This window comes from Hypanus sabinus, chromosome X1 (genome assembly GCF_030144855.1).
Source record: "Hypanus sabinus isolate sHypSab1 chromosome X1, sHypSab1.hap1, whole genome shotgun sequence".
NCBI classification, from domain to species: Eukaryota; Metazoa; Chordata; class Chondrichthyes; order Myliobatiformes; family Dasyatidae; genus Hypanus; species Hypanus sabinus.
In genome coordinates this window covers 21,577,341-21,595,523 of record NC_082738.1, presented here as the reverse complement: position 1 = coordinate 21,595,523, position 18,183 = coordinate 21,577,341, and the positions used below count along the sequence as shown (strand labels likewise).

Genomic DNA, 18,183 nt, shown 5'->3' with positions numbered 1-18,183 from the left:
AATCCCAGAAATATTACTCAACTTTATAGCTAAATCTGGACTGCTGGTTAAGGCGGAAACGTGTCCTTTATCATATATCATAAGCATTAATTGACATGAATTCAGCAGACCTGTATCAACAAGGTTTATATCCGATACCACAATTATACAAAGTAATTAAATGTAAAATTATTAATAACGGGAATAGTTAAGTAGAAAGAATGGTTGAAACCAAGGCTTTAGACTCCCAAATTTAAAAAAAAAGTAAGTAGAATACAGTTATATGGAGAATGTAGGAGTAGTATTCCAGATTGATATCAAGAAGATTGAAAGGTCTTCACCCAAAACTGTTTTGTGTAGTCAGATTGATATTAGTGAATTAGGTGGAAAATTAGAGCTAAGTGATGACAAAGAATGTGCAATTGAATGTGGTACGAAGAAGAAAATAGTTTTCTGCTTTAATTTAATCTGAGTGTGATTTGTCCAATTTATTGGAAGTGTTGAAGTTATTCACTGCCTTCTGCTTGTCTGATAAGTTCCCTACTCAATAATTTAAAGTTCAAGAGTCACCCATTTGTGTGACCTTTTCCACGGAGAACTAAAATCCTTGTATTTGTGTTGGAGCACTTGGTTTTTATGCATTAAGTCACTTAGATTTGGTAACAACTAATTTGCAAATTATATTGTAGACAACACAATCTGACTTTTTCATTCATTTAAATGCTGCCCACTTTTTGAAAATATCTCTTAACTATTAATTGGAAATATCTTCTCCATCTTTCTTCAAGCTGTCCATTGAAATTGCATATATCTACTGCATGAAAATGTGTTGAACATCTTATGCTTACCATCTGTGTAACAATGTTCCTTCTTTTCTCCTCACAGACCTTTATAGTACTAAACAGAGGAAAAGCTATCTTCCGATTTAGTGCCACACCTGCTATGTACATTTTAGGCCCCTTGAATCCACTGAGGAGATTCGCTATTAAAATTTTGATACATTCATATCCTTTTTAGTGTTTTACATCTTGTTTTTCTTTTGTGCTAGTAGATGAAAATCTGGCAATTTTAAATTTACTGTGTTGTACTTTGCATCAATTTACTGTTTTATCAGCAAACCAAATGCAAAATCAGGTTGCATGTAATTTATTGGTGAATCCAATCACGTGCTCATCATGTGATAAGTATATATCCAAGCAGTTCTATTCAAATAAGGTGACTTACAGATTTCTTCCCTCGTTCTTATGCCGTCACTATATTGTGCTGTTGTAAATATTTTAGGTGTGTGTATAAAATATTACTCCGGAGATGTTGCAAATTTTGACAGTTTAAACTTTTCTGACCTAATTTCATAATGATGAAGTGAGAAAGTAAAGAGGATGTTATCAATGTCTCTGATGTCAGTTTTGTATTTCCCAGGATTAAATAATAACGTGAATTATGAAACCATAATTGAACCCCATAGTTTTCCATATATTATTTAATTTAGCACAGATGAAGAAATGTATTTAATAGTACACAGCATTCCTTTGTGATTCAGGTGTAAGAAGCATAAGGGCAGTAGAATGTTAATCAGTATATTATATGGTTTTAGTGTAGGCTGGCTTCTAAATTGAACACATTCTTTAAAACAAATCTTTAGAAAGAATATAGTATTTGTAATTGGAGGCTCACACTGAGGTGAAATTGCTTTGGCTGCTATATGAAGTTACATGTTCAAAAAGGACAGGTTCATGATTTTGCTGCATGAAAAAAAGAAAGAAATTCTTCCTTTGCCAAGAGGAAATCTATATTAAATACGAAAAATGATACTTGACATAAACAAGTAATTGCAATAGAGCTTCACTGTAATGACCTTCCTTTATAATATAGAAAACAATGACTCTGCTAGAAAGCTGAAATGAATTCTCAAGGATTAATTGATCTAAATAACTTTGTCTTACTTCATGCCTCCTTCAACATCATTGACATTTATCAGGTTTTCTCCAACTGTTGGTCTGTTCTTGCCTTTCAAACTTGTTCAAATATTTATGAACAAATGTTTAGTACGTTCATATACACTTCATTTGGAGGCATCAAACAATTTAAATGGCATAAGAGCAGATGGTATAATAAGAGCATTTGTGCACTAATATTTAAAGACTCGTATTAAGGAATTTTGTTGCCCTTCCTGTTAGCACAGCTGATTTTGAATTACAGGGAGCATAATGCATTCTCACTGTATATTATTGAACCTGCTCAAAGCCTTGCATCTCTACTTGATAATGATGTAGGATCATTTCCAGGATGAGAAGGAAAGAGATCTTCCTTCACTTGATTCTGATGTCAGATCAATCATTTCTGCTGGACTTGGACTACACTTGTATTGGTTCTGCAGCATTGATGTGAAGCATCCACTCTGTTATTGAATGGACCGTTCCCTTAATGTTCCAAGGCTTTTAGCTGAAACTATTAAATTTGTGCTAATGTGCTCTCTTGCAGACAAACTAATTTATTAGTGTTTCGAGCTTGGAAGCGCATTTGATAGATTTTCCACCTTCAGCCCTATTCTTACCATCAAAAGCTAATAACAACAAGGATTGGAATATAATTCTGCAAATAAAATTCTTGTTGTCTGGTATCTTCCCCCTACCGCTCCCTAGAAACCATTCTTTTCCAGTTCACTCCCCTCCCTTGACTTGCTAGCCCCTCTCTATAATATCTTCCATGTACCCTTACCAGTTTATCAGAAAGGGATTTACCATTAGCAAGCTGATTCACTATGAAGCTGTGCAACAGAGTTTGATCCTGACTTCCCTCTCCATCCATTTGCATCACAGTTGAACTATAGTTTAGGCACCAGGCTACTGACCCAAAATTCTGTCTTTATACACTTTTAATAATCAATCTAACTTGCCCTAAAATTCCAACCAAGGCGGGCTATCTTGATAAACAATTAAATCTGAGCCATTCTTAGAGTGCAAGAGTGGGTTCCATTTTATGGTCTATGTGGCAGTTCAGTGCTGTATTGGGGAATCTCTGACGGTGCTTTCTTCACTGAAGTGAATATTGTGCAGCAAATGTAAGTGTTCTAATTTAGGATCAAATGCGAATGAAGTGAAAATGGGTTATTTTCATGATGGAGGAGACAATTCTTGATCTGTCTGCTGCTGAAGTTCTCAACTGTGCCTTTATTACCTCTAGATATGCCTATTTCAGAATTCTTCAGGCCCATCTTCCATCTTGCTTCCTGAAACGTTAGTTCAGCAACATCTCCTTTCATCCATCGCTGCATTGCTCACTGACTCCTGATCCATTGACCCATTTATATATTTTTTTAAAAATCCATTTTAGTGTTCGGTTCTTCACTTGGCCTTGCCTTTCCCTATCTCACAAACTTCTGCAGTGCTAGAAGTCTTTGAATTCAATTCACCTTCAAAACCAACTTTGCTGAATCTCATGTATTTCCTTGCCCCAGTGTTGGCAACTATGCCTTCAACACTAAACCCTGGAATTTTTTCATACCCTTTTACCTCTTAAGTATCTCAACAAAGCTAAATTGTGCAGCCACCCTGCTCTCTAATGCTAAACCCTTTTCTTGATTATGTTCTCTTGAAGTGGCTTGGGAAAAGGATAAATGTGCTAAATAAGTGCAGCTTAGATCATGAGCATCTGAAGACTGCAAAGATTGACACAATAGAACTATAAGCATGCTCAGAAACAAATTCCCTTTAATTTGGTTAACAGTTAGCTTGAGGGGTTAGAGGCTTCATGTTATGATTAAATTTTCAAGTTTTGTATTCTGTAATTACACATTCTTCTACTGAAGCAAACTAATCGGTAAAATAATAATTGCTGATGAAGGGTCTTGGCTTAAAGTCAACTGTCCATTTCCATCCATAGATGCTGTCTGACTGCTGAGTTTTTCCAGCATTTTGTGTGTGATACTCCTAAAACCTTAGAGTTGCTTTGTTGTTTTTTTTTAAAAAGTGATATTTGAAGAAAACTTTTTTCTGCCTCTCTCCCTTCTTGAAGAGTGGAATGACATTTACAATTTTCCAGTCTTCTGGAACCATTCCAGAATCTAGTGATTATTGATTAGTGATTATTGATTAATGCCTCCACGATCTCTTCACCTACCTCCTTCAGAACACTAAGGTGTACACCATCTAGTCTAGGTGACTCTCTACCTTCAGATGTTCCAGTATCCCAAGAACCTTCTCTCAAGTAATGGTAACTTTGCACACTTTGTGGTGAACTACATATACCTGCTCCTGTGGCTCCTCCCACGGACCCCGGTATAAAGGCGATTGGAGACTGAGCCCGGCCTCTCAGTCTCCAGGATGTAGTGTGGTGGTCAATTGCTGCTTGTTCTTTCTTCCAGCCAATAAAAGCCTATATCTCGCCTCGCGTCTCGGAGAGTTATTGATGGCGCATCACACTTGAAGACCCCTGACATCTGGAACTTCCAACATACTGCTCGTATCTTCCAGTGAAGACTGGTGCAAAAATACTTCAGTTCATTCACCATTTCCTTGTCCCCATTACTACCTCTCCAGTATTGTTTTCCAGCAGTCTGATATCCACTCTCACCTCTTTTACACCCTATGTATCTGAAGAAACTTTTGGTATTCTTTTTAATATTATTGGCTAGCTTGCTTTCGTATTCCATCTTTACCTTAATGACTTTTTTAGTTGTCTTCTGTTGGTATTTAAAAGCTTCCCAATTCCTTAACTTCCTGCTATTTTTTGCTTTTTCTTGTGTGCCACAGTTGTGTCATCTTTTCTTTAGAATACTTCTTCCTCTTTGGGATGTAGATATCCTGTGCCTTCTGAATTACTTCCAGCAATTCCAGCCATTGCTGCTCTACCATCATCCCTGCCAGTGTTCTTTTCCAATCAATTCTGGCCAACTCCTCTCATGCCTCTGTAATTCCTTTTACTCCACTGTAATACTGATACATCTGACTTTAGCTTCTCCCACTCATATTTCAGGGTGAATTCAATCATATTATGATCACTTACCATTAGGGTTCTTTTACCTTAAGCTCTCTATTCAATTCTGGGTCATTGCACAACACCCAGACTGGAATAGCTGATGCCCTAGTGGGCTCAACCATGAGCTGCTCCAAGAAGCCATCTCATCGGCATTCTAGAAGTTCCCCCTCCAGGAATCCAGCACCAACCTGATTTTCACAACCTACTTGCGTATTGAAGTCCCCCATGACTATTATAACATTGACCATTTAGTGTGCATTTTCTATCCCCCATTGTAATTTGCAGGTCACATCTTTACTACCATTTGGGGGACCTGTGTACAACTCCCATCAGGGTCTTTTTACCCTTGCAGTTCCTTAGCTCTATCCACAATGATTCAACACTTACCAATCCTATGTTACCTCTTTCTAATGATTTGATTTCAATTTACCAACAGAGCAACAGTTTACCCCTCTGCCTTCCTGCCTGTCCTTTCATACAATACTCCCAGCTGTAATCTTCTTTCAGCCATGGTTCAGTGATGGCTACAATATCATACATGCCAATCTGCAACTGAGCTGCAACAACATCTAGCTTATTCTGTATACTGTGCACATTCAAATATAGCACCTTTAGTCTTGTATTCACCCTTTTCAATTTTGTCTGCCTTTTACATTGCAACTCATCCTGTTGACTGCAATTTTGCCCTGTCAACAGCCTCTCCTCACCTCGTATTGCCTCTGTTTGTAAACCAGCTACCTTATCTTCAGCACTATTATCTGCCTTTCCTACAATAGTTATCTGGCTCCCATTTTGCTCCCATTTTGTTTTCAGATATGCCCAACTGTTCGGTGCTCCTCAAAGTAAATAAGCAGTGCAGAGTGCATTGGCCAACTTAATGCATCACTTTTCATGAGTCGCCTGCCTCTGTGCATAGAGTGTGGTTGGTGCTGTACCAAGTCAAACTTCTAAAGTTTGTTCCTCCCAACCTGAGAGGCATGCAGAAGAGTGTTCTCATCAGCTTGCTTTCCACCATTAAAGGACATTTTTGTCTCTGTATCCATACTGTCTGAAAATGGATCTTCCTGGGTCAATCTCATAAAGTGGTAGTCCTCAGACTTGTAAATTATAGCTCTTGAAGTACTTGTGTTGTTGCTTTTTAAACTTGAGGGTTTGTGCCTTCAGCCTTCGGTCAGAGTCCCAGAATCCTCTTAAAACATGCTATTTTTAAAACAATGATCTCTATTTTTGATTTGATTAACTTAAGTTTATTTCCCCTTGTTATTGACTTTGCTTAAACAAAATGGGCCCTGATCTGTTTGCCTACCTTTGGAACTTTATTAATTTTAATAATCTTAGTGTCACTTCTCTGTCATTATCTGCCTTCAGTTATGTGCACAATCTTGTGGGCATACCTCTGTACTGAGTAGCTGAAAGTTACTCATCCTGGCAATATCCTCAAATCTCCTCTGCTTTTAGTATATGGCTTCTACTAACCCCACATGTATTCATCTTTGGTTCTTGTTGGGACAAGAAGGCAAGCATTGTTACATGGGAATGTGATACAGGCAACAGTTACACAAATAGAGAGGAGCACCGATTCATCTGGGTACTAAATTGCACATGCCTAATGGCATTTAGAATGACATTGAAGTTTCCTTGAGACTTGAGAGCTAACACTGTACAAATAATAATCATGTTCATGATTAGAATGCCCTAGGAATTTCTTACAAGTCAATGGCTGCGGATCCATCTTCCAAACTTTCCATCCGGTTCTGGTAATCACCGTAGCTCCTTTGCATTCTGTACATTGCTCTCCTAAGAGGTATCAGTTTTGTATTTAAAAGTTAAAAGTGGAGACTGAAGAGATGGGGTTTCACACTGGACACACTGTTTCTCATGGAATGCTCAAAATAATTAGGATCATTATTTGTCTTGGACAATGTATGCAGTGCACCTACTTTACATTGACATGATAATTCCATAGTGGAATGTCTTAAACTCGATGGTCAGGTGTGACTTCTGCTTCCAAATTTGAGCCCCCTGTTTAGGGGTGTTGAACGCAAACATTTGACTTGTTAACAGTGAAGGACTTGTTGAGAAATTCACTTGCCATAAATAAGATGCTGGTTAGCTCTTCCCCATTTAAAATTCAGCCATAAACTCAAGTCCAGACTTCCAGCAGAATAGGTGGTCCAACATTGACTTGACTGAGTTTACAAAGCTGCACCCATATAGTTATGATCCGTCCCAGTAGCTCACTGCAAATGTGGTGGTGTTGCTGATCTTCCCTGTGCCCTAGGGCTTATGAATTTGGGAAGTGCCACATCTAAACCCAAAACTGATCCAAGAACAAAAATCTGAACCAATCGAGCACCTTTGTTTCATCCACAAGAAGTAGGATTTCCTGGTGGCCAACTACTTTAATTCCAACCTCCATTCCCATTCCAACATGTTGGGCCATGGACAACTCTACTGCCAAGACGAGACCACTCTCAGTTTGGAGGAGCAACACCACATATTCTGACTGGGTAGCCTTTACCCTGATGGCATGAGCATTGATTTCTCTTACTTCCAGTAATTTCTCCCCTTCCCCCTTCTCTCTTCTTCCATTCCCCATTCTGGCGCCCCATTATCACTTCTCACCTCGTCACCTGCCCACCACCTCTCTCTGGTTCCCCTCCTCCTTTCTTCCTTGGTACCCCCTTCTCCTTTCATCTTCCTCCTCCCTCAGCCCTCTACCTCTTCCATCTATCACCTCCCGGTTTCTCACTTCATCTCCCCTCCCCCACCCAACTATTTTCCCCTTTTTCCCCCTCGCCTAGCTTCACCTTCACCTTCCAGTTTGTATTCTTTTCCCTCTCACCTCATAGAACAATACAGCACAGTCTAGGCCCCTCGGCCCACAATGTTGTGTCAACCCTTAAACCCTGCCTCCCATATAACCCCCCACCTGCCAAGCAGAATGACCTCCCGGGTCAGGAAAGATGTTATCTCACAAGTGCAAGAAATCCTCCAGAGTTATCAAATCTTTAGGCCTGAATGGAACAATTTAAAATTTCCTATGCTGTGAATGTCGATATAGTAGTTGTATTATGTCATATACTGTGTATATCATTGAGATGCATTCTATGTTGAGTTGAAGTTTATAGCTAAGCAGGGAGGAGTGTTGCATATTTGATATTTCAGTAATATTTGATTAACGTAAATATGTTGTTTGATTAAGCATTCTTTGTTGGTTAATTAATTGCAGGTTATATGTGAAAGTACGTGAAGGGCATTCGTCATTATGAATCATGCCATAAGTGCACACCTCCATAAAGTAAAAAACTATCCATACAAAAGTTATCTCTGGCTCCATGTTCTTTTTTCCCGATTAGTTTTCTTTTGTTTTGGAGTTGTGAAGCATAACAGAACAGCTCGATTCTTTTTGTGCAGGTTTGCACAATGGATAAAGAGGCAAGTGAACGCTTTTGCAGTGAATGGTAAATTAACAAAACCCCGGCTGGCTGAAAGAGCCAGATAAATATTTCTATCCATGACAATGTTCTTAGCTGCTGTAAATTCTGTACAATACGAGACCAGGTCAGCACAGCAAAGTAAGAACCAGGGTACAGGGACTTGATGTGCATTTTCATAAAAAACATTGTTTTGTTACCGGTATTAATGTGTCATTAAAGCCTTCAAACACACAGTTCATGAGAATAGGATTTCATTAGTGGTGATTAGATACGAGCAGCCACGTTTAACCATAACCTACAAGCTACTTATCAAGGCGAGCTGTCAAACATTTTTCAGATGAAGAGTACGGCATTAAGCAACTAAGCACCCAGCGGGGAAAAAAAAATGCACAACTTAAACTCAGAAGTGAACCAACAGTTGAGCTTTTCTGGTGGTGTAGTGGGGAGGACACAAACCTACCTTCTATGCAAATACAGAAGCTAGAGCAGACTTGAGGCCTCGGTCAATCTGTGCATAATTTTTCTTTGCAGCGGTAAGGGAACCTGATGCAAAAGCTATGGGCTGTTCACTTCCATCACTCATAACATGACATGACTGCACTATACCATAAGGCGATACATCATAGGCAAGCTTCATTGGACAGTGTGGATCATAATGTGTGCGTACAGTGTCTGATGTCACCATTTCCTTTACCTTTCGGAAAGCAACCTTGCACTTTGTCCATTGCCAATTCTTCCTGCCCTGTAGTAATAAGTTCAAGGGGTGGAGCACAGTAGCCAGGTTTGGCAGGAACCTGTTATAGTAATTGACAAATCCTAAAAAGGACCACAACTGTGACATGTCCTTTGGCCTTGGGGCATCCAGCACTGCTTGAATTTTCTCAGCACACTTGTGTAGTCCTTGTGCATCAATAGTGTAACCACAGTAAATGATGCTTGGTTTAAAGAATTCACACTTGGCATGTTATGCTCTGAGCCCATAATCTTCCTATCGTTTTTTTTTTTAGCACTGTTCTGAGATTTTGGAGATGCTCCTTGTCATCCTCACTAGTAACAATGGTGTCATCCAGGTAACACTGAATACCTGGGCAGCCCTGCAGCACCTGATCTATAGCTTTCTGCCAGAGTGTAGGTGCAGATGCCACTCCAAAAATAAGCCTATTATAGAGATAAAGCCCTTTGTGAGTGTTTATGGTGAGAAACACTTCGGACTCTTCTTCCATCTCCGTCTGTAGGTAGGCCATTTTGCTGAAGAGTTTTGCTCTAGAAAGGTTTACAAAGATATTCTCTATCCTGGGCAGAGGATATTGATCTACTTTCAGTAATGGATTGATGGTGATCTTAAAATCATCAAAGATCTTGACAGACCCATTCTTTCTGGGTACTGGCACCAACTGGAGTTGCCCATGGGCTCCACCTCAACCCTAGATAGAATTCCTTCAGCCTCCATGTGATCTAGCTCACTGGTTGCTTTATCACAGATGGTCTAAGGAACAGGACTGGCTTTGTAAAACTTGGGTGTGGCATTTTCATTTAGAACTATTTTACCCTTTATGTTTGAGTTTTCCAGTGCCATCCTTGAACACTGCTGTGGCATCATCTAGTACCTTTCTTAATTCGCTTTCAGTTGACTCTATTACAGGCAATGTGGCATGCAAATGGTGGATGAATCTCCAATCAAGTTGTAGTTGTCTCAGCCAATCATGACCCCACAATGCTGACCCTCCTGTTTTTACCACGTACAAGCCCAATGTGGTTTGTTGGTTCTTGTATTTTACTGTAATGAGTGTCATTCCCACAGGAGTTACCTCTTCTCTGGTATATGTTCTTAGCTGGATATCTGCAGGCTTCAGTTCAGTATCTTTGAAATGCTCTTAAAACTCATTTTGTGGAATGACTCAAATAGCTGAGCCAGTGTCCAATTCCATTTTAATTAATTTATCGTTCACTTCTTGTGTAAGCCATATTGCTCACCTATTGTTAGTTTTCACATTGCAAATCTCAAGGCTACGCAGTCCAATGTCACTTTCATCATTGTCAGATTTTTCATTAGCAGTGTGCAGATTGGTGCTCTTTTGAAACTGCAAGTTGACTTTTTATCTTTATCTCTTCCTTACGCAGTCAAATTATTTGTCTGTCCGACATGTTCTTTGTACATGTCCTACTTTGTGGCATTTTCTGCAAGTTTCACCTTTAATCTTGCATTGGTCTGGTGTATGTGAGTCCCTGCCACAATAGTAATGCAATTTGTTCTGCCAGTCAGGTTCCTGTTTAGATGCTACAGTTTTGTTCACGTTCACTTTCATTCCTGACTGAAATTCAATTGTATCTTTGGCTGTAGTTTCCATTGATACAGCAATTTCAACTGCTCTTTTAAATGTGGATTGTTGTTCAATTAGGGGCCAATTTGAATGTGTGCTCTTTGATGTGGTGCTGTAATGACACGTGCCATTTAGTTTATATAATGTGATCTTAAGACCATCACTGAACTGGCAATGCTCAGACATTTCTTCAATTTAGCCAAGTACACTGAAATGGACTCCCCTTTGTTTTGATTCCGTTTATGAAACATAAAGCATTCTGTAGTCAACAGTGGTTTTGGTTCGAAATGTTCCTGCATTACATTCACAATATCAACAAAGCTCATTTTGGCTGGTTTGGTTCGAGCAGTCAAACTCCTAAGCAAACTGTATGCTCTTCCAACACTTGTACTCAGTATAACTGGCACTCCTTTGTCATCACCCAGTTATGTGTTGTGCAATTGAACATGTCTATCTTTTCGATGTAGTCAGTCATTTCTGCCTTTTAAAATAAAATTATTTACACCCAGTACTCACTGTTTATGACTCATAAAGTTTGTCCATTATTCGACTTTTTTTAAAAACTCTAACATCTCACTATGCTTAAAAAAAATCTAATGTTTTGCTGTGCTTCAACAGGTAGGTGGTTGTCTCAGGTCCATTTAAAACTTCCTTGTCGTCACTTTGTAACTCCATAAATTAGTCGAAAGTAAAAGCCTGGCATAAAAGGTGTATGTTTACTTCGTTTTACTTTTGGGAGGTGTGCTCTTTGATGTGGTGGTGTAATGACGCGTGCCATTCACTCTTGCGTATGACCAGTAATAATGTGAAAAAAACAAAGAATGCTTAAACAATACATTTGTAATATTACTCAAATCTTACCGAAATATTAAATACACAACATAGTCCAATTAATGTTTTCATCAAACTTGTCTGGGTTACCAAACTAATTTTACATTTGCGAGGTGGTTGGATCATCATGAGCGACTGACTTCATGTCAGCCTCCATCTGCGTTACCTCATTGTATTCATCACCAGATATACCTTGTTCACTTCCACGTTGTGCTCTTTCTTGTACTTTCTCATGTTCTATCCAATGGCTAGGAAAACTCCCCAACAGAGAGAGCAAGGGAACTTGCTTCATTCTTGACTGTGAGCCTTCGGTATTGCTTTGATATTGCTCAAGCTAATAAGCTGTTCTGAATAATAGAAAAATATGTATCTAAATGCCCTAAAATTCCACAGCAGTAATTGGATCCATGTCAAGATCAATAACACAGACTTCCATTAAAATTCCTTTGAAATGGTAAGTTGAAGTACAAGTTTAGAGTGAAGCATGTGAGATACAAACTTAATGAGAGAGCAAAATCTGGTTGAGAACAGTAAAAAGAAAGGACGAAGCAACCAGCCAGTCTGCATGCAATTAGCCAGCCAGTCAAGCTGGTGCTCAGAATGCAAATTGTTCCCAACAAGCCAGCCAAACGGATGCTAATTGCTCGCAATGAATCAGCCAAGCTAATAGGCAATAGGCACGCAAGCAGGCCAGCCAGCCAGCCACCTGCAGCCGGAAGAGCAGCCAACTCGCAAGCGGCAGCTCTCCTCCATTAACCGCAGTGTTTCCAGCTGCTGATTGGTTAATAAAATGAGCCACTGAGATCCTCTGATTACAGGCAAAGAAGCGGGAACAAATGAGTTGCAAATCAATGCCATGCATTAAAGTCTTTGTTCCCTTGCTGTTTCAAAGTAGTCAGATATTGCAAGTAGTCTGTAGCTTCAAAGTGCTATAGATATTATGAGTGATTTTAAAATAAGAATTAAGTTTATTTGAGCTGTGGCAGTTGAGGTTGATGTATTTTAATAGTATATGGATAGAAAAATGCTGCTGCCTGAAAATTTGAAAGCAAAAATTACACCAAATGCTGGAAATACACATTGGGTCCTTGGGCTAACAGTTGGGTGTAAATCTTAAGAACAGTTTTTTTTGTGACTTCTGTGCCCATTGAAGAATTGACTATTTCATATTTTGGGCATCCTGTATTAGTATCTAATAATCCTTAAGTGAGGTGTAGGGACAGATTAAATGTGTAACAAAGCTTTTGGCACTCTAAGCAATATTTCACCTGTTACTTCACCGCAGCACCTCCTGTTTGCAGTGGTAGACTTTTTTCTCTTGCAGCCAGGTATTAAGTGGCTTCTTACCATGATTGGTATCAGTGGTGTTTTAAAGCAATTTTGTGCTGTGGGTTTGAATGTATAGGAAACAGGTTGTGACTGTTGAAACTTGGGTTAATCTGGTTTAATCAGAGGCCAAAAGAGTGAAGCCAATTTTATTCCATCAGTTGGACTCAAAAGATATTTATATTCAAGCTCTCGTTGTCAGGAAAATGGAGGATTTTCTGTTTTGAATGCCAAATTTGTGTTTCATGTGTGGTGTAGTGCATTTAGATGCAGAGTAGATCTCCTCCTGCTATGTTTTGGTAGTGTTATATTAGTCTCAGCCTGAATGATAGGAAAGCGAAAATTCACTTCTATCAGGCACTCTTTGCATGAGATTTGTTGTTTTATGCAGAATTAGGAGCAAATTTTTTAACACCCACCTCCAGTCCTTCCAAAACTGGGGTTTAGGTTACCTCCCCCCCCCCTCCCCCCACAACAAACTTTCTATCCAGCAGACAGTCTTGGATATCTTACAAGTTGCATTGCTAAATGGTCAACAATGTTAGATTATGGATTTTTGGACCAAAGCCATCCATTGTGTAGGCTATCCACGTATCTGTGAGCTGGAAAATGGAGACTGGGCATTCAACAATACTCGTGAAATAAAATTATCAATCAGGGTGCAGAAAGATGTCTCCTTCAATTATCTGAAGGAATACTACAGGCTGGATCTGTATCCAATGGAAGGGGTTGTGTCAGGTTAGTTTTTCTTCATTTGAAAGCTGATTGGACCGCTGTGAATTTCCAGCATTTTCTGCTTTAACCTTTTTGACTGAATGTTCCTTTTTTAGAATGGTGACACAAGCAGTTGATTTGCACAGATAATAGGAATTGTTTCATTGAGAGCCATCATAGAACAGATGGTCATCTTTTCATTAGTCATCCAAATAATAGGCATTCTTTGCTGCTCGCACTGCAGTTACATGTTATATTTCCTTATTTTAAGTTGTCATTGCTCTTATAACCAACCTACACTTTTTATTTTGTGAAGGCAATGATTGCAACTGTTTTCACTGTTATGCACTTTAGTAGCTTCATCCATTTTGTGTGTTTTTTTTTGTTGGTTTGGTGTACTATCCATTCTAAATGTCTTGTATCTGGCACATTGCTTGGGATTCCAGAAAAGTAAGGCAAGAATTACATAAACTGTAGAGATCCTGTAAGAAAGCCTGAAGGCCTTGCAGTTCCATTGTCAAGAGGAAGAATAGAACATTGATTATGATGGTACAATACTTGAGTGCCAATATTTCCTTTGCAGATGACATTTCATTTGAAACCTGAAGGAAAATGATTCATTCACAATTTCAAGCAAATTAAATTGTTGTCTTCCAATAAATTTTTGGTATTCTGCATATTTTAGAACTTTCCAAATGGCTCATCCACATAGAACTGAATGGTCTAAAGACAGCCCAGTTCCCTGGTGGAGGTTAGTATGAATGCTGAGCTTCGTGTTCAGCATCTGAATGATGCATGTTGCCTGCCATTCTTGACGGAATAAAGTTGCCAGTCCCACAGGCCAGGTCTCCCTTTGGTTTTGCTAAGTCTTGCTGTTGCTGAAGTTGAATATGTTTTAATATACACACTCAATTACCTGCAGGAGACCTGACAGTAGTGAGATGGTGTTGAAAATTAGGTAATTTTACATTTGGGTGCCAGCAGCTAAAACTCGAACAGAGAGGCTTGACCTTCTGGGCATCTTATAGGATCTCAGTAGTGTAAGAAATAGTTTAATATCATCCAGGTAGCATGTTAATTAATGCATATCCGTGTTGATAAGGGAGAAGCCGGCAAATGTGTAACAGCATGGAAATGAAAATGCATTGTTATCTAATAAATGTATTAATTATTGAACACCAGGAATAAGTATGATTTCCTTAACTCCAATCTACAGTGTTCAGCATGATTATTATGGCCACTATTTTGACCAACTGCGTATTCATGACTTTTAGTAAACCCCCAGACTGGTCTAAGCAAGTGGAGTAAGTATCTCTCTTTATTTGCTCCTTGTGAATGTTCTCTCTCAACTTGTCAAACTGTACTGTGCATGGCAATGAACACAAGACATTTTGTAAAGGGAATGAGGAAGCTATGGATCCTTCCGGTTTGTCCTAAAAATGAGCAGCGTGCACACCAAAGAGAAGTGAGAATTTTTGCTGGTGCCTCAAGTGGAATAAAATGGATATTCCATTCTTGTTTTGTTCTGAGCTGATCTGAAGAAATGGCATTTTTAAAAGGTATTTCAATGTGGATTATTCAAAAAGCAAAAGTTTGGTTTTGATAACTTTATTCTAAGCACAACTTCATTACCACATTCCCTGACGCTTATAAATACTTGGCTCTTGAAATGGTTATAAAGCTGCCACATTCATCAGAGTTATGGAATTGGAGTTTATGTTGGACTCCATGTGAATGTAATAAATCTCACTTTGATGCTAGCCTGCCAACTGCTTTCTCCAGATCTATTCGGTCATCCATACAGTATCTCTTCCAACTGCAAATGAATTTGGGGAGAAGAGTGAATTAGTTTTAACTGCCATATCAGAAAATATTGCATCACAACTGAGTTTAGTTAATATCTTTGTGTTTCCCGTTGCATTAACCAAATGCCCAATTTTGTCCTGTTAGATTATTTCAAGGGTAATAATTACCTTTGTAAAGGTATAATAATCTGCAGGGAAGAGCAAACATCCATAAATAAATCCTACAAACTATTAAAGATATCTGATGGGGAGAGCAGAAAAAATGGCAGGGCATCCCATCCTCACCTACCTTAAAAGATGTGTGATGTACTTTGAATTTGGATGTTTGATTCTACGTATTAGAATAGATTATTATTTTTAATAACATTCATAGAACTAGAGTAAAGTGTTATCAATAAATTGGGCTTCCTAAAGTACCATGCAACCAATTTTTAGCTGGCATTCTGGCAAGAAAAACTTGTGCAATGCAGTAAATAAAGATTTATAATCTCTAAAAATCAAAGTAATATTGTTTCCCATTATAGGGATGTGGATGGATTTCCTGAAACCCTTGTTATAGACAGCATAGAAAATAAGATGCTCTGTCTTCATATTTTCTGCCAATATGTTGTATGCAGCTGAGCCAATGGTGTAAAACTGTTAGAACTGAACGCTATTGTGCTCTTTCTCAACATAGACACAGTTTCTGTAATAAATCAAGGCTATCTAACTGAAGTGTGCAGACAGGAAGTATCAGACTTGATCTACTTTCTGGGAATTTGTTTATTTCAGTCAGTTGGTGGGTTTTCAATGGCACATGCCAGGACCCTGATCATTTAATTGAGTTGTATTCCTTCAGGAATCTTGTTTCTTTAGTTTGAGTCCCTTTCTGAACCAAGGGTGTAATAAGATCTGAATTTCAGAGGTAAAATTTGTGACTATCCTTGAAATTGAGGGATCATTTGATTATGACTTCAAAGAGCCTTCGGATAGTATCCTGGGTCTTCATCTGCTCCATTAAGGATCTTCTCCTTGCTTTAAGGTCAGAAATGAAGACTTCTAATGTGGAAAATTGTTGAAGGTGCAGCTATGTAGATGATGGGGCAGCCCAAGGCTGTAAATAGCAATCCAGGGAAAACATACCAACTTGAGCTGGTAATTGACAAGTAATATGAGTTGCAAAGAAATCCCAGCCAATAACCATCTCACAGAGTAACTCCATACTTTGCATTCCTTGGTGTTGCCATTGCCAAATCCCCAGCTGCCAATTGTCTCATTATTCACAAGAGAACTAATGAGACAAGCCACGCACTGCAAAGCAGAGTCAGAGATAGGGAAACCTGCAGCAAGAGATTGCCATCAAACTCGGACTTTCCATCATTTGCAAAGCAAAGATTGTGGAATGGTGGCTTGGAATCTGCTTGTCTAGATGAGTCCAGCTCCACTAACACTTAAGCTCCAACCATACAGAACATAATCTTCTGGATTGGTGCCCCAGCAACCACCTTACACGTTCACTCCCCCTCCTTGTGGTACGCAGTAACTGCCATGGGTATCATTCAGAGCAGCAAATCCCAACAGAGAAACATTTGGAAATATGACAGTCACCATTCGAAAGGACAGGAATAGCAGGGCTATGGAAAAATGACCAACAAAATTTCCTTGCAACTTCTTGCACTATTCTGATTTAGCAATATAGTGTCATCTTTTCATTGTCCTTGAGTCAAAATCCTAGAGCTCCTCACAGCAAGGTTAAAGTACTTTCATTGGCTAAACTGTAATGGTTCAAGGTGGCTGACTGCCACCACCTCAGGCAAATAGGGATTGCCAATAAAAAATAACGGTGGTCAGTGAAGTACAAGAACACTTTTTTTTTCCTCTCGTGCCAAGATCTAACTTGGATGCTGCCTTTTGAATCTGGAACAGGTGAGCAGTTACTACCAGAGAAGATCATGATCTTCTCTGGTAGTGACAAGTAGATAATTTGGGATTTTTTAAATTAAATTATTCATTAAGTTGGAAATGAAAGAGTTATCAATTCCAATATACATATTCAACCCTGAGCCCATAGGCTTTGCTTTTAAAATGCAATGTTGCTAAAATCCAGTTGCATTATCTTCCAGAATGAATTATTATTATTTAAAGGGCTTTTTGAAAAATTCTGCTATAATTTTAAAGTTCATTCAGATACTATGAAATGATCGTTAAATAAGTTTACAGGAGTTACTGAGTATTGTACCGTTGATAACTTGGGATAATTGGAAAGAACATTGGAAAAGATTATTTGACCAGTCTATGTCTGAAAAAATGTTGTCTTGATTGTTTGATTGATTTCATTTTACTGATGCTACTTGGGGTGGGGTTGGGGGGGGGGGATCTGCTGAGCCTTTGAGTAGTTAGTTCCTCACACATCATCCTCTCTGAATAAATATAGTTCTGTGTTCTCCTCCACAGATACACATTTACCGGCATTTATACATTTGAATCTCTTGTAAAAATGATTGCAAGGGGATTCTGCATAGATAGCTTTACATTTCTACGAGATCCATGGAATTGGCTGGATTTCAGTGTAATAATGATGGCGTAAGTAATTTTTAATCTGTAGGTTATTTAATATTTGAAAAAATATTGTTACCTAATGGCTCAACTGTGAAACTAATTTAATGTGATTTGCATGGAATTTGAGTATTTTAAGCAGTTATCTAATATATATTTAAACTTCCATTTAATTTTTTAATAGTTTTACAAGTAATGTTTACAGGTCTTAATTTACAGTAATTTTCTATATTGCCAAGTTTAAAGGTTAGGGAT

At 38.6% G+C, this 18,183-nt stretch overlaps 1 protein-coding gene across 11 annotated transcripts in view; it reads left to right on the top strand.

The window, feature by feature from the left end:
* LOC132384676 (sodium channel protein type 8 subunit alpha-like) overlaps positions 1-18,183 on the top strand; it is a 231,184-nt gene that overhangs the window by 44,000 nt on the left and 169,001 nt on the right. For all 11 annotated transcript variants that reach the window (XM_059956036.1, XM_059956034.1, XM_059956037.1 and 8 more), the window contains exons 2-4: positions 865-983; positions 14,803-14,892; positions 17,827-17,955. In XM_059956036.1, coding sequence (XP_059812019.1) covers positions 865-983; positions 14,803-14,892; positions 17,827-17,955 — 338 coding nt within the window. The remainder of the gene's footprint in view (positions 1-864; positions 984-14,802; positions 14,893-17,826; positions 17,956-18,183) is intronic.